This window comes from Stegastes partitus, unplaced genomic scaffold (assembly GCF_000690725.1).
Source record: "Stegastes partitus isolate 25-593 unplaced genomic scaffold, Stegastes_partitus-1.0.2 Scaffold523, whole genome shotgun sequence".
Taxonomy (NCBI): Eukaryota; Metazoa; Chordata; class Actinopteri; family Pomacentridae; genus Stegastes; species Stegastes partitus.
In genome coordinates this window covers 89,953-107,661 of record NW_007578254.1, presented here as the reverse complement: position 1 = coordinate 107,661, position 17,709 = coordinate 89,953, and the positions used below count along the sequence as shown (strand labels likewise).

Sequence of the window (17,709 nt, the reverse complement as noted above, 5' to 3'; positions counted from 1 at the left end):
AGCAGATGAGGGGGGGTTCTGTGCTGGAAACAGCTGTGTTGCAAAAAAAGCAGTGATGTGAGAGTGAATCCAAAGAGTGAAGCTGTGGGCTGTTAATGCAAAACAATGAAAGATGAAAAACAAAATGCTCAGTAGGGTTGAAGGAATGAATTGCAGAACTGGATCAGAATTTTCTGTGGGTTCTTATGAAAACAATTATATATTCCATTTAAAAATTTCCACAACACTCCATAAGATGAAGCCGGTATAGCGCATGAATGGATGGATGGTTTTTTTAAAAACATACTGTCACAGACATGTAAATATCTTCTGCACACACAGCTCAGTTCTTCAGACTGCAGATGAAAAACTAGAAACTGGCCATAAGCTGGAATACACGCTGGCTGGGTAGAGATATTGTGTGAGGAGAGGGACAGATAAGACAAAACGAAAAGAAGAAAACATACTCGGAACCAGACTTGAGGCATGGATCACCCCGTCTGCAGGAACCAGATACACTGCCTGCGAGCGGGTCTTTGTACGGAGAGCCAAGCTGGCAACATCTCCTGGAGTTACTCTAATTACTTTAAAGATATCCATCCTGTAGCTGCAGGACAGACGCTGCTTGGGCAGTCATGGCAGAAACAGTTTTATTATCTGTTAAAATGAAGCGTGAAAGCTGCTCCACGCTCAGAGGCCACGGAGCTGACTGTTTGCAGTGTTCGTCCACGCGAGAATCGTGGGTTTCTATCGAATCTGCAGTTACTGCGCTGCATCTGGGGGATTTTAGCACACCTCCGGATTGCGAATTAGCCGAGCATTGAACGATCACCATCGATTAGGTCTGTGCTTGGCTTTTCCTCGCTCTTCGGGGGCTCCAGTTGGATATCCCCTCCCACCCTCCTTCTGCGCGCTGCACCTGAACGGCTGCTGCTCGTGCGTCAGAACATGGCATCTGATTCCGTAGACCTCTCTCTCTCCTCTCTCGCTCTCTGTGGAGCTGCCTGCAGACCGAGTCGACCTGGCGAAGCGTCCACAGGTTCTCCTACAGCCAGTCCTCTCTGCAGGCACCACGTGTTTATCGCACAGCAGCAGCACAAGGAGCAACTTTTTTTGGAGATATTTTTACGCACAGATTCCCAGCTTTGGAGACGCGGGCGAGAATTTCGTCCTTCTTCCGTCCGCGTGTGTTTTTCTTCATTTGTTTTTGCTCAAACTTCAAGAGGCAACATGCAAGTTTATGTGATTGTGATATTCGCTTATGGAGTGTCGGGTAAGTTCACCAACTCCTCACCAAATTCGTTGTAGTTCAGTCGTTGCCTCTGAATTCACTACAGTTTTAAAACTGCTGCTTTTTAAAGAAGCTGCCTTGAGGTTTGAATCGATATTTCTAATGTGTGACCAGTGACAGAGGAGAAAAAGAGGAAGGCAATTTGACATTGTTTGGTCCTGTAACTCTTGCAGTATATTTGGTTTTACACAAGTGAGGATTTCTTTGCTCATAAGTGCCCATCATCTGGATGAGGAGGTGATTGTAATCAGGAGGAGGCACTTCAGTTGATGCTCAGTTAATGTGTTGTGATATATCACAATGTTGTGCATGCAGAGCTGAAGATGTTTGTTGTTTCGTATGCATGTTGTGTGAATTTGCCCAGTAGTGATGTTACTTTGATTATGTCAGGAATGGATCCCTGGTATTCTTCATTTGAAGTATTTTTAAGATTGTTTGCATGAGCAGTGCAGTGCAGCATCAATCAGTGCTCTGACAGAAAATGTGAGAGCTGTTTTCAGTCACTGTCCGGCCTTTGTGTGTCATCCTGCATTAAGAGATGAGTGCAGAGTAAAAGTTCTGCGTCATACCCAATGAAAGGTTTTCAAACACTGATTTCATTTAAATTTAAAGCAGAACCACTGCATAAATAGAGTTACAATGGACAGAGAAATGTCCTGGAGCACCTGAATCTGACGTGTACTTTAGACATCCTGGATAGATTTTTCAGTTTGGCTGTTAATTACTTTAGTTCAAAGGAATATTCTCAAACTTCAGTATTTTCTGTTTAATGGGGGCGGCTGTTGTCAACACATGCATACTGCTCATGCACTTGTGACCCGGTAAGACCGTCAAGGTAGGAATCGGTTTTCTTTGATTGCATTCTGGCTAGAACTGTGCAAGCAAGATCTGAGGACAAAAAAAGGCTATGCAAAATCACAACTGGCCCTGCTGTGTGCCGCCTTGTGAAAAATGGATCTGTTGCAGGAGGATGCAACCCCTACAGAGTCTAGTTTCTCTGCTGTCACAGTCTAACCAATGAGATGAACTCGAACTCTATTAATCCCGAAGGAAAATCTTCTAAGGATTGTTGCTCAGAAAAAATATACAAGAACAAGGAGAAATGCAATCCCTAACAGAATAGAAGTGAGATACATGTGTGATACATCGGTAAAAATAAATGTAAAGAAAAACTGGAATGGAAAAAAGTGAAGTAATAAAACAATATTGCAGATGATAATCAAATATAGCACAGACAAGTGTCGTGTGCAGAGGATACGAGGCAGTGTCCGTAACACTGAGTGGTTTCCTCAGCATCCTCCTCTCTGACTGCTCTACCAAAGACTCCAGCTCCACTCCCGGCTGGAGCCTGAAGCTCACAAACCAGTGCGCCAAAGATCCAGCCAAACCCCGATTCACACTCACCCAGCCCAAACACGGTGCAACAATAAGGGTCACATTTCTTGTTTGTTTTTGGCACAATGCCTTTCACTGTCTGCATTAGCTGTTGTTAGACCTCAGCATATTGGCACGTGACGGAGGCAGTCATTGAGAGAGAGATTAAGCCTATTTAATGTGATTTCTCTTGTGTTTTCCTTTTCTTCACCAAAGCAAAAAGATCACAGACTGAACCTCTGTCCTGCCAGTTGGGCGTTTTTATCAACCATGTGTCAAAATCCAAGCAAGACAGAAATCCAGTTGTGTCACAATGCTGGATTTTTATAGTTGAACTTCAGTCCAGTGTAGGTCAGGAAAGTTTGTATGGGTTGTCTTTCCGTGATGATTTGTAGATTATAAATACAGATATAGAAGAGACTGAAGCTTTGATGGTCAAAGAAGTGCAAACTTTGAACAGCAGTTCATCTGAAAACTTCACTGTCACTGTCTCAGATGGACTTAATCTTCTCTGATCGACTGGTAATGAGTATAAAACTTGTTGTTTTGTGTTGCAGTAGAATTATCATCTGCAGAGAGAATTTCCAAGAATCTGCGAGTTGAACTTCAAGGGAATAAAAATCTATCTGGCCTTTGTTTTTCTAACACATCTTCCTCCCATCTGGTTTGGTGACAGAGTTGCCAAGCCGTGATTCATTTGTTTGGGAAGTTCAGTCTAGCACTTAACTGCAACCTTGCAACTGCAAATGTGATTCACGTCTGAAGCGATAATGGATAACGATCTCTTGTGCTTTTACTGAACCTCATTACTTCGCAAAAAGTCACACCTGAGCAAACAGTCTGAGCTGCAAATAAGCAAACTACTTTGTGCTTTGTGACAAAACGGTAAATGGTGCAATATGTTTCATTTATAGTGTATAATCTCCTTTCTACTTTTTCTATTTCGAGTAGTGATTTTCTGTTTCCCTGAATGTCGTTCAGCAGTCGTAAACTCTCATTTTAAAGAATATGTGTTCATATAGGACTGTTAGTTTTTCTATTCTTTGCCCTCATAAAAAAATTGAAAACTGTTTTTAAACTAGAAAAACTGTTTTGCAGACAGATATATATTGACGGTATGATGTTATGAATATAACAACAGTCTATATGAGCTCTTGTGGCCTGGTATTGACGTTTGACGTTGCAATAAGCATATTGTTTATCGTCCTGCTGGCCTTCTGTGTATGGATTTATCTTTTCTCATACTTGTTAACTCAGCTATTGACACAAAAATTACGTTTAATGAATACTAAATATGCTATCTCATGTCTGCAGACACATTTGTGAGCTGGCCAATGCCGAGCCAATCATTAGCCAATGATGATCATGTCAAAATGGCATTTAATCAGGGCTATCACTAGTGGTTCAAAGTTGCTGTTTCCAGTACTCCCTACTGTACTGAAGTTATTGTCTGAACAAATGGAGATCGTCTCCAAGAGATCATGGTGTGTCACAGCATCAGCACAACAACACAACAAAGGAGCCCATCTCTTACACTTTTAGTGATGATAAATTTGCACATCAGAGTAAAAAGTGATATGAGTTGAAAAGGGAGAAAAGACAACTGACACAAGGAGCTGAGGAAAGATTGACTAAACTGGACTTAACAGCAATATTTTCTCTTTTATTTTAAATCTAAAGTCTGTGACGTTAATGACCCACCAATGCCACACTGCTTGTTTTGAATTTAGACCACGAAACCACGAGAGTGTTCACGCAAAAAATTTGAAGCAACAGTGGCTTTTAATTATGATCAATAGATTAAATGTCTGTTTTCAAAAGCACTGGCTTTTGGAAGCAGTGAAGGAGTATTAAAACCAGTTTACTTTATTTAAAACAATTAAAGTGCAGCCAGTTGGCCCACAGTAATACACTGTAGGTTACTCATCATGTCTCCATGTTAAACAATAGAGTGCAATCACCTTGAGGAACTGTGGCCCATGTCCCAGGAGACAGCATTTTAAAAGCTAATTGTGGAGGTATAACATGATTAACACCGAGCAAGATCAGCCATGCATAAGAAAGCAGTCACGGTTGTTGTTTAATGTTGTTATTTATTCAGCCGGGTGTCCAAGGATGGTTGTGTATGCATAGACTTTACATCTGAAATAAAAAAAGGGAAATTTGTATGTTAAGTCCAATTTGGCTTTAATCAGTCTTTCCTCGTTCCCTGTCATCTCTCTCCTTTCAGCTCTTTACAGGTCGGGCTTCTGGGTTGTGCTGCTGTGGAGCTGATCTTTGGGAGGTGATCTCCATTTGTTTAGACAATAACAAATGATTTGAGAAAGAAAAAAAAATCCCACAGTGTAATAACTCCCACAAGAGAGTAGTACAAAAGGGCAGAGAATGTGCCTACAGTGTGTGTGCAGGTAGCAGCAGAGCTTATTACTGACTATGCAACAGTGCATTTATACTCACTGCCTACTCATCCCAAGTGAAACAATCTGCTGACCCTTCCTCAAAGCCAAGGGACCTTATTGCTCCATAATTTCCTCAGGCATGGTGGTGGCATCAACATTGTTTGCAGCTTGTATATCAAATGATGATTGATGTGATCATATTGTGTGGGAGCAGCAGAAACCAGAATACAGCAAGTTTGCAAATAAAAGTAAACGGCACACTTATAACTGTTATCTCTAATAAGGCAGCAAGTACAAAACAAACCTCTGCTAACTCAGCCTGGACAACAGTCACTAATATAAAAGCAGCTGTCGTCATCAGCGTTTCACATACTGAGGTTAAAACATCAAACTGCATCACCTCAGCCGTCCCAGCCTGTGAGTCAAAGCACAGGGCACAGCATTCAGGTCTAGCGGAGCATCTTCTCAGATGATTTGTGATGTAATGCAGAATGTGGACGAGGGAAAATAATAGTACTACACACACACACACAGACAGAGACAAACCTACTGAATGTCCAGTACATCAGTGCAACCAAAGTGCAGTTACATTTGACAGGTTTTCGGTCAATCTGGAGCACTAAATAAATACATAAATGACTGTTGTGTTGGTGCTACACATATGTCAACCTGGTGTTACATCGGTGGTATTTTATTTATTATTCTTAAAAAACAAACAAAAAAAACCTAAACTAAATGCAGGCAAGAAAACAAGGTACAAGGTTTTGCTGTTGGTTTAGTGAAATTCTGAGTTTTTTATAGGATTGAATCTATGATGCCCCAAGTTCAGGATGTGCAATTGAGAAAATGTGTTTTTAGACAAGATCAAGCAAATGATTTTGATGTTAACATGTTCAGAACTGTTTTTGACTAGGGCATCATGTCATAAATATATAAATACAAGGCAGAACAAGGTGGCAATTGACACAAATCGACATTTTTTTTGATAAATGAGACCTTACACACATACATTTAGCGTCTTATTCTCGACGTGCATTCTGCCAAACTTGCTGGTTGAATAATCCTGAAGAAACGCTCTCTCCTCTTGCCTGTACTGCTGTGTATGTACAGCAAAATGACAATAAACTTGATTTGATTGTTGATTTGATTTGATACCAGAACACATTCATCATTCTGTGCAGTTTGTCAAGTGTCTCTGCGTGATTTAGACTCTGAGGCACAGTGCAGCAGTAATCGTATTAACAAAACTCATCAACTCACCTTGATTCCACAAAGAGCAGCTCCTTGGAGCACTGATAGACATCACATTTCTCTAAAGCGATTCTGGCTGTGCTTCTGAATGAAATGTTCCACTCGGTCGTATTCTTAGATTTTCGGCTTTGTTTACAGCTCTCAACGTCACAGAGGAGAAGGCGACATGCCCCCTTGGATATTTCCCCTGTGGCAACCTGACCGTTTGCCTCCCTCAGCTCCTGCACTGCAACGGCATTGACGACTGTGGAAATCAAGCGGATGAGGAGAACTGCGGTGAGTCACTGTTTCAGCTTGAACAAATGTTAATTAGACCATATACCGATGATCTCTTGCCTACATCTGCACTTCAACCGACACTGCTGGGCCATTAGATAACGCAGCTTTAAGCCTACACTGACTGTGTTATGCATAAATTAAAAACGAAATGATCATCCTTCTGATCTTTAATATTGAGATTTCGCCACAGTGGTGGTTTGTTGGTTGATGTGATAAACTGCTGGTATGTGTGCTATAAATACAGAAGCGATGGGTGTTGGTTGTGCATGGCAACTGTTGTTATGCTGTTGGAGAATTTCGGCGATGGAAACGCGGTGAGAGTGCACTGCTTCTGTGTCATTCATGTCCCTGACAGGTTTGATATTCGGCTGAGTGGGCGAAGGCATTGACATACAAACATATAAACAGCAATTTATGGCAAACTGTCTAAATGGAAACAACAAAGCAGAAAATCTTGCTTTTTGCACACGCACAGTTTTAGGTGTGAATCTACAATACGCAAAGTTTTTTGAATCTTGGCTTTGATGCGTCGATAAGGACAGTCATCGGTCTTGTGATGACTATAGGTTTGAAGGTGAGAGTGTGCCTTCGTGCATTTTAGGAATAAATTGAAATGAAATGGAGACGCATGGATGCCTTCTTGCTGCATGCATGTAGACACCAACCCTCACGGATACAGATATCACACAAGGCACTCCTTGTACCGCGTTCTCACTGCTCTTTAGTTACATCACGTTTGCCTGTGTGGTATATCTCGGAGTCCTGCGCGGTTCCAGAGCCCTCCACTTGAGGGGCTCCCTGAACTGGACTTGACCTTGGCCTGTAGGGGAAGGCTCAGTGATGGCTGCTGGCACAGGCATTAAAATTCAAACTGCTGGGTGTCAGGATACTGGTGGGGTGCAGGACAACACAAGCCAACAGACAAATGATAAGATCAAATATATTTTTTTAAAAAAGCTCAGTGATAGAAGCAAACTGCATGATCCTTTTTTTTTCAGGGTATTATGTACATTTGTGTTTCTGCGTGGGGCTGCAAGGTGGTTGGTGGGTAGCACCATCGCCTCGCAGCTAGAAGATCCCCAGTTAGGATACCATGGATCTTTCTGCATGGAGTTTTGATGTTCTCCCCGTGCAGCGTGGGTTCTCTCCGGGTTCTCCAGCTTCCTCCCACGCAGTCCAAAAACATGTTGAGGTTAACTGGTGATTCTAAATTGTCTGTAGGTGTGAATGTGAGTGTGCTTGGTTGTCTGTCTCTAAGTGTAGCCCTGTGATACACTGGTGACCTGTCCAGGTGAACCTGCCTTCACCCTGAGTCAGCTGGGATAGACTCCAGCCCCCCACGACCCTAGTGAGGGTTAAACGGTGTAGCTATAGATGATGGATGGATGGATGGAATTTCTGCGTACAACTCACTGACTGAGATATGCATTCATACCTCCAGAATCCTTAGTATTTTATACACAATGTGGATCTTGTCATTAAATATTTAACCCATCTGCCCCAAGACTTTTCTGTGAGCTGATGAGTTGTTCTAAAAGCTGTTAAAAACGTCAGGTACTGTCAGTAAACACTGTAAAAAACAGGCCTTATCGTCATTTCTCTATTCTATTAATTTCAACCATTAATTTCCTACTCAGCCTTTTTTTTTAGTTTTTTTTTCACAGGACTTTTGTGGGTTACTCATTTGATTCTTTCTAGTTGGACCTCTGAAGACCTGTTGAATTGTTGTAATGAATTATTCAGCATAAATAGAAATTGAACTTGTGAAGGATCTCTAACAATGTCATTATGTACGCTCCAAGACTCAAAGGGATATTGTGTCAAGAAGGACAACAAAATTAAATAATCCCAAATGTAAAAGGCAGCACTTCACAATAATGTAATTTATTGCTGGAGCTTCCTTTGCTTCTGATCCAAAGCTCAAATTTGGGGAAAAAACAAAAAAGGCTTGTGCATGACTGATTGACTGAATTTATCCTGGTGACACGATCATCAATCAGGACTCCTGCACTGAAACAGGTGCAGCTTATAAAACAGCTGTCAGATGATAATAGATGACATTTTGTTCACTGCTATATTAAGCAGTACGCCATGACAGATATAATACTACAGTGAGTGCCAGCACAGACTTGTTAGATTGCTGAAACTTGTCCTCCTTTTTTCTTGTTCTTTTTCAAACTTCTCTCCAAATCAAACTCCTCGTTGACACACACACACACACACACACACACACACACACACACACACACACACATACACACACACTCATTCTTGGTTTCAGCAGTACTGTCCAATTACATACTCCACCCTGAACATCACCACAGCATAGCAGTTGGATGTCCCAAGCAGCAGTGGGCAAGTAGAGCATAAATATTAATAATATTCCCTACTGGTCAGTATGCTGCTGCGGTGTTTGTATCTTGCCTGCCTGCAGCACTGCTCATGCTGGGCAGGAAGCCTAAACACCAGCCGGGCTGGTTGCAGCACACAACCGGCGGCTGATTCTGTTCCATATATTGAATCTTTTCAAAGGTGAGTTTGAATTAATTCATCTTAGGAATTCACCTTTTGACTTTCATTCCAACAACATGTGAAGGAACTGATAGCGTCTGCTGCAAGTTACCATGTTATGATTTACATGTGGAATTAAAAGCAGAAAACACTAGTAACTATAGTATGTGTAGCTTAACCCTTTGAAACCCAAAAACCAGCCGGTGGGATTGAAATGTATGTTATCTTTAATTTACCTCCAAAATGACACCGTTTATTAGAGCCAGAAACTTTAAAAACACACAGAATGATCAAATTTTGAGCTTCTTGACAGTCCTTGAACTAACCACCTGTGATGTGCTCTGCTGTTAGACAACTTAACTGAAGCTAAGCATAGAATGAGTATATTTCATAGACATCATTTCATGTTTCACTTTATTTTCCTGTACATGTCTCATCTAGAAATGTGCTGAAAATACACTGTCTGCAATCACAAAATTCTAAATAAATCTGAGCTTAGAAAACTGCAAAGCCACAGTAAAGAAGTCACTATTTTTTTCCAAGCACTTGTGCACGCTTGGAAAAATGTTGTACATCTTGATTTCATCCATCCATCCATTATCTATACACCGCTTAATCCTCACTAGGGTCGCGGGGGGGCTGGAGTCTATCCCAGCTGACTGAGGGTGAAGGCAGGTTCACCTGGACAGGTCACCAGTCTATCACAGGGCTACACTTAGAGACAGACAACCAAGCACACTCACATTCACACCTACGGACAATTTAGAATCACCAATTAACCTCAACATGTTTTTGGACTGTGTGGGAGGAAGCCGGAGAACCCGGAGAGAACCCACGCTGTATGGGGAGAACATGGAAACTCCACGCAGAAAGATTCCGGTGCCCCCACCGGGATGCGAACCAGCAACCTTCTACCAACTGCACCACCCTGCAGCCCTTGATTTCAGCTTGTTGTTTTTTTAAATTGTTGTAAAACAAATAATCAAAGAAATTGTTAAAGTTGCAACTGAGCCTGAAATTAAACAGGCAAACAGGTTGGTGAATAGTTCTCTGCTCCATCTTCCAGGCAAACAGACCCATCGAGCTCCATTTGGGCGTTTAACACAGCAGGCAGGTTTTTAAAGTGCAGAGAGCATCACTCTGTCAATAAAGGGAAATTGGTTCTCAAGGTTTTGGAGGCGTTCCAAACATTTAAATGGCACAGAAATCGGAAACTTCCTCTCTTAGTCATAAACAACCGCAGCCTTCCTCACAGGTGGGAGAGGTACAAAACACCCGTCCCACCCCACGCCTCCGTGATCGACGGTGTGCATGTGGTGAAGAGTTTAGACGAACAAACACAGCTTTTCCTCGGTGCAGTTAAACAGCTTGATTTTCACAGTGAATTGTCATTTTGTTGTCCTCGCTCTGACATTGTCCTCTTGTTTGCTGTTTTCAAGAAAATATATCTGTTTAGTTTTTTTGTTTTTTTTCTTTCACGAGCATTCTGCGCAGAAGGTTTGTGTAAGTGCTCTTTACTTCAGAGATGCAGCTCTGTGTATTGCCGTGAAAAATTAGCAGACAGAGAGTAGAAACGTAACAGGAGCAGAAACATGCTCCAAATTCATTAACAACGGTGCAGTTTGTTGCAGGGCTGTTGTAATAGATTGTATGAAACTGCAGAGGTGGACCTAATATTCCATTATCAAACAATGCACATTGATTTTTGCATTGATGGACAGTTAATAGCTCCATTGGCAGAATAAGAGACTCTCTCGTGCAGAGAGTTACAAACGGTAATCCTTCATGTATTTTTTTTGTCAACCAGTAATGGAACAACATGCTGTGTGAATCTTAATACTGCTAAAGTTTTTACTGTGGCTGACGAGAGATTTAAACACAATGGCTGCAGCTGATTAGAAGCAAAGCAGGGCTTTGGAGCTGGTGAGACTTGTGAATGAAACAGACAAATCTGTGTGACAGCCCGGCAGCGTCCTCATGTAGAGCTACGTTTTACATAAGCGATTGTCTCTGACCTCCTGATGACCCCGACTGGCTGCACTAATCCATCACATCATACTCATCCATGATTCAATTGAAAAAAAAGAAAAAAAAGAAAAAGGATCTGTCTTGGAAAAGGGCTAGTGTAGTAAAAAACAATAAGATCCAACCAAATTCCCAACTCTGTGTCTTCACCATCGTTTTGATCCACTCTCACTACCTTCACCGTTGTCATTTCTGGCTGATTTTAGCTTTTGTAATGTCAAATGGGAGACGAGCTAGCGACTAACAAAAGAACATCAAGAAGCAAGTGTTTTTCTGAAGAGCCAGATATTTCTCGTGGAGGTTATCAGGGATCAAAACAGTGCTAAAAGGAAAGTGACTAAACCAGTATAGCTGTGGGCTGAGCAGCTAAACAATGAAATAAAACTCACTTAGAAGCTCCGTAAAGCCGGAGGAGCTGCAGAATCGGTTGGTAATTCTACGTGAGTGGCCTTTTAACATTGTTTTTACTTTGGCATTTAATGCGTTGCTATTACAAAAGGTGTAGCTTGTAGCAGTTTTAAAGCCACGTTCATTAAACACTTCAAATTCACACTTTTTAATGAGATTCAACTGAACTCTAAAGTTCACTTTCTTGTAACTATATGAATAAGGTCCTTCAGCTGAAGAGCTGCCTCACATGTACAGAACATGTCCTTTATCACGCAGCACCTCAGAGTGTCTGAGTCATATTTCCCCTTTTTCATTTCATTGCAGACTTTTAATTTTTTCAACAGCCGAAAAGTGTGGTTATTCAACAGGCCTGTTAGTGTTGTGCAACTTCTGTAAATGTTAATCTGATATTAAATATATTAAAATGAAATCTTGGTTTATATCTGAGGTAAAGGTACCCTTAGAAAACAAAACAAAACAACATTTAAAAAAAGTGCAAATCTGGCAGCAAAGGTCCAAAAACCAAAAAAACACAAAACACAAAAAATTGTCCAAACATCCAAAACAAAAAACTGCAAAAATAATAGCAAATATCTGTAAAATATTAATATTTTGGGCAGAATTAAGTACATTACAATGGTGTGATTTTACAGTCACATATTGAGAAAGACGAATAATAATAATTTTTAAAAGACATGTTTTTGGATGTGGACATTATTTACAGTTTTGGCCTAGTTTCATACTTTCTGTCTGATTTTATAAGATAGTATCTGTAATTTAACAAAACAGGGAAAATCTGTAAAATAGCAGTAAAAAAAATATTTACCATTTTAAAATCCTTAATAAATATCTTTTGTTTTCTTTTTAAATAACAACAAATATCTGTAAAATAGTGACAGTTTTACCAACTGAAATACAGTAAAAAATTGTGTAATTTTATGATAAAACATAAGAGAATGTTAATGGGAATGTATTGTCTTGATAAAACCTGATAAGTAACTTGGTTTGCAAGAACTTCTACATATGCCTATCGCAGGGGTGTCCAATCCTGGTCCTCGAGGGCCACAGTCCTGCATGTTTTGGATGTTTCTATCTTCCAATACACCTGATTCAAATGATCGTTATCAGGCTTCTGCAGAGCTTGATGATGAGCTGATCATTTGAATCAGGTGTGTTGGAAGAGGGAAACATCTAAAACATGCAGGATTGTGGCCCTCGAGGACCAGGATTGGACACCCCTGGCCTATAGTGTCCATGTGTAACCCAGTGTTTTAGCTCAAGAGGTCATTCTTTGGCCACAAGCTTCCCAACAGTGACGGCGCTGTGGCCTTCTCCTTCCTTGCTTGGCAGTAAGGTATCTCTGATAACTGGCAGCTGCAGGATGTTTTGTACCTCGACTTTCTTCTCCTTTTCCTCCCTTTTCTAGGATCTAATAGTGGTCTTTGTTCATTTCAGACAGATATCTCCAGTCACATGCGCACTCCTTCATGCTTGTTAGGATTATCCTGTCTACATAGGACTTGGCACTTTGTTAGCAAGCTTCAGACCTCACTCTGCAGATCTCCTGTACAGGGATTTCTTTTGTGCACAATAATGGAGGAACCAAGAAGCAACGATCCTGACCAAGTGTGTCTATTATGTTGTAGCCGCGGCAACAGTTAATTACCATTTTTAGAAATACAGATTTTTGATCAGGACATTATTATTATTATATTTATTTCTAATACTATTATTATACATACAGTTTTAGACTTCTTTTTTACCGTTAGCATGTAAATGAATGACTTTTTTATGTGACTTTACTGTTGTTATGTGTCATTTAGCAAAACTGAGACATCTGTAACATAAAGATAAGCTGTCTGGAAAAAAAAAAAAAGCAGTTAAAGCTGTTAAAAAATATATATATATATATTAATTAATTAATGTAATTAAATATGATTAACAAATGTACCTTTAATATCTGTTATGCAAAGAGGCCATTCACTTTAGCTCAACTCCAGACCTTTTAGATGTCATGCTGAAGCAGATTGCGCCCCTCAGAGGTTAAGGGTCAAAGACAAAATCTTCTTGGGGCAGTTTTACTATCACCCTCTTTTCAAACAGTGTCAAGTTTGTGTCGAGTTTAAAGGGATAAATCTATTTTGAGGAGGTCCAGCTAAATAGCAAATTTCTGAAATTGTCAAAGGGGCAAAACTGAGCCAAAGATAAAAACAAATTCCATCCATTATCTATACACCGCTTAATCCTCATTAGGGTCGCGGGGGGGCTGGAGCCTATCCCAGCCGACTTAGGGCGAAGGCAGGTTCACCTGGACAGGTCACCAGTCTGTCACAGGGCTACACTTAGAGACAGACAACCAAGCACACTCACATTCACACCTACAGACAATTTAGAATCACCAATTAACCTCAACATGTTTTTGGACTGTGTGGGAGGAAGCCAGAGAACCCGGAGAGAACCCACACTGCACGGGGAGAAGATGCAAACTCCACGCAGAAAGATTCCAGTGCCCCCACCGGGATGCGAACCGGCAACCTTCTTGCTGCGAGGTAACAGTGCTAACCACATGCGCCACTTTGCAGCCCTAAAAACAAGTTGTTGAATAGTATTTTGCTCCATCTGCCAGGAAGACAAATCCATCAAACTCCGTTTTGGTGTCTGATTGAGCAAGCAGATACTGAAAACACAGAGTTTATTTTCCACATTAAAGGCAGAAAATAGTTTGAATAGCTTTTGTTTTTTTGTTTTGTACCACTTTGGAGGAGTTCCAAAGATTTAAAGAGCACAGAGTTGGAAACTTCCTCTCTCAGTTTTAAACACCTGTTGAAAATAGTAAAATTCCTCACAGGTGGGAGAAGCAGACAACGCCCAAGTGTCCATGGGTGCAGTCACAGAGGCTGACGTTCAGACTGGCATCGTCCTCCTGTTCGCTGTTGTCATGGAGGAATCTGAAATCCACCTGTTTGGATGTCACTGGCCGTCAGTGCTGGTGATGTGTGCCCTGGCTTGTTCTACCAACTCTGTGCAGTTTACTGGCCAGCAGAGCAAGCTCACAGGGAACAGCAGGGAACAAAGTCCTGATGCCGCTTTTAGGTCGACAGCTCTCGCGCTCGCTGTTGTAAGTCAGCAAAAATCACAAAATCCCATCGAGGGGATAAAATGATGGCGAGATAACAGTGACAGACACTTCATCAACAGCAATGAGAAAATAGTTTGATAGAATGTTCTGTAGATTCAATACAGCTGCAATAAAAGCACCTAAGTTGTATGAACAACGATTAGATTAGATTAGATAGAACTTTATTGATCCCTTTGGTAGTGGTACCTCAGCCCGCTCCGTCCTTGGCTCATGAACAGCCTGTCATGTCGTGATGATGGACTCCCTTGCGCCCTCCATCACTCCTGCTGTGGTTTCCGTGCAATTTTTCAAAGGCACATGAGCGCGCAGCGACCTCGGCCTTTCATCCCCCTCGGTTCGCCCTCTGGTGGAGGCTGCGGCCGGCAGGAAGCGGTGGTTGGCCTTGTGAGACGGGCTCTGCAGTCTGAAAACATCACCAGTCTGTGGCACCTTGCACCCTCAGCGGCCTGTTTGGAGTGATGTTGGGCTTAGAGGCCTGTGCTGGGTCCCTGAAGGCTGATATGTGGTCCAGGCCATTGATTCACTCTGGTCCTCCCCTGTTCAGCTCTTGATTTTACTCGCTTCCTGTTTTTTAATGTGTATCAAGGCGAGGTCCTTTATTCAAATTTACATACTTCTGTTGTTTTTTTTTTCCATTCCCTTTGTACTTGGATAGATAGCCTAAAGTGCTGAGGTTCAAAGTAAGCCTTTACTTTTTCTGGCCTTTATTTAAAAAAAAAAAAAGACTGAATAAAAGTTATAGATAACTCTTGATGATGGCTGAAATGAACCATTTAAATGGGGTACATTTTTCCAGCTCTGTCAAGTCGCCCTAACTGAGGCTTTCTATTCGGGCGTCATGATTAGAGGTGCACAACATCTGAAATAGTTTAGAATTGCTTATAATTGCTCGTTCGAATAATATAATAATAATTGCTTGTATGCTGAAATATTTATGGTGCATTTTCATGAACTGGCTAACCAGGTAATCATCTAGTTGTGGTATTTCATCCCAGGTCATTCTGCTTGACCATCTCTGATTGGCTGGATTTTTTTCATCATAAATTATGGACTTTATCTGTAAAATGTTAAACTGATATATCAAGAACTGTCCTAGACATATAAATATTATCAAATTTCCCATCGACCCACTTTTCAGCATTTTTCACACATTGAACTTTGAGGCTATGTTTGAGTGACCACATCTCAGGAACTAATCAAATATAAACGTTTTACATTTTCACTGTTATCCCTCGTAATGTCATTTCTTCAGAATATGCAGTATTGGACAAATGCTTTAAATAATCTCTGATAACTTGATCACAAAAAATGGAAAAAAACAAACTTTTTTTTTTGTTAAACTTTCAACTAAACAGGTCTGACAACTTGTACCAAACAAAAATGCTGGAAGTTCTGGAGTTTCAAAGACAACGTCACAGGCTAGACTCTAAAACAAGTTAAAGTGTGAGTACATGTATGTTTCCTGTGTCTTTATGATAACTAGCTAAGAATTTACCTTCAAGCATTATAGATTTCAAGCTCAAGTTATTGCGATATTGTTGTTTAAACACAGCTCCAAATTTTGAAGTGTGAGAAAATGCACTGAAAGACGGGGAGACGGATAATTTAAAAATATATACGTATCTTGGAAAGTATTTGATATATCAAGCTAAAATTTCATGAATATATTCATGAATGTGCATATTTCATGCTTTAAAGCGCATCAAATCAGAGATGGCAGAGCAGAGCTTGTTCTAAAACAAAATGTGATGATTTGAAGTGGAATGACCCCGTTGTTTCAGCTGTGTTTCAGTTTTGTTTACGGTGGAGTTAAACCAAGTTGGACAGCAAGTGATTTGATTCAAGAATAAGAATAGGTAGGAATAAATGCATATTTAGACTGAACCACCCGGCAGCATTCAGACTTGTACGAATTGTTCCCACTTCGACCAGCGTGAACAGTAAATTGCTGCTCATGCTGCTGTTCAGGAGGAGGAGAGTCGTTCAGTTCGTCCTGTCCGCACGCTGAAGTGTCTCGTCAGCACCTTTAGTGGTTACTGGCTGCTATGTGTGAGTGTGAATGTGAAGTAAGGAGCAAACTTACAACAATACAATACTTACAATAATTCATGCAACCACTTGTTTCTTAGTAGTAATGATGGTATTATTCAGTCTAACTCCTGCTCGCTAACTCATACTTTTGCACCTCATACTTTTAACACATTGCTCTTTTTTGTACTTCTACTGAAATATCATTGCAGAACTAGAAGTAATATCAAAAGTAATATCTAAGCATAGTAATGTGATATTGTTACTTTAATTAACTAACTTTCTATCTCCCACATATTGGCAGTATTTCCTGCTCTTAAAGCATCTTGATGCAACAACCTGCTGTTTTACCTCAGTTTGTCCTTTTCGTGGCACCGTGGAGCTCACACTATGCCTGCACACATACGCAGAGAAGGGGGGGAAAAAAACAACTTTTCAGCTTATCTGCAATTTCTTGAGCATGAAGAGTTGGAAAAAGTTCATAAAGACACTTCACAATGACACGTACTTTAGGCCAAGGACAGTGCAGCAGGCGCCGCCCACATTCAGCCCAGGCGTTCATGCACCTACACGTTCTCCAGGCTTGACAACAGAAACTCTCTCTCAAGGCATTTTCTCACCTGCAGCGATTTCACAATGCAGCAGAGTTGCATCCTATTTGATTTAGCAGATGGCCTCGTATTACCCCGGTCTTTATTTCTCTCCAGTGACTCCTTATTTGTTTCATAATTGATTTGAAGCTTTTATCGATCACTGCTGAAGCATTTCCTGCTCCAAGCTGCACAGCAGATATGTCGACCTCTTATGAGCTAGCCTGCAACCTTAGATCCTCTGGTGGAGCCCTTCTGGCTGCTCCAAAGTTCAGGTTTAAATCTGAAGTTGCTTTTGCCATCAGGGCCCCTCAGCTTTCAGAATGGCCCGTCTGAGGAGCTAATGACGGACTTCTTTTGAATCTCTTCTTAAAACCCATTTTTACAGACTTGCTCTTTTATGATGTCTGCTTTTTATTGTTATTAAGGTTTTTATTAAGGTATTTACTGTCT

General features: G+C 40.9%; 1 protein-coding gene across 1 annotated transcript in view; it reads left to right on the top strand.

The window, feature by feature from the left end:
- Positions 1-1,175: 1,175 nt before the first annotated feature.
- rxfp1 (relaxin family peptide receptor 1) overlaps positions 1,176-17,709 on the top strand; it is a 73,357-nt gene continuing 56,823 nt past the window's right edge. The window contains exons 1-2 of the mRNA XM_008287822.1: positions 1,176-1,252; positions 6,433-6,570. Coding sequence (XP_008286044.1) covers positions 1,210-1,252; positions 6,433-6,570 — 181 coding nt within the window. The 5' untranslated portion in view covers positions 1,176-1,209. The remainder of the gene's footprint in view (positions 1,253-6,432; positions 6,571-17,709) is intronic.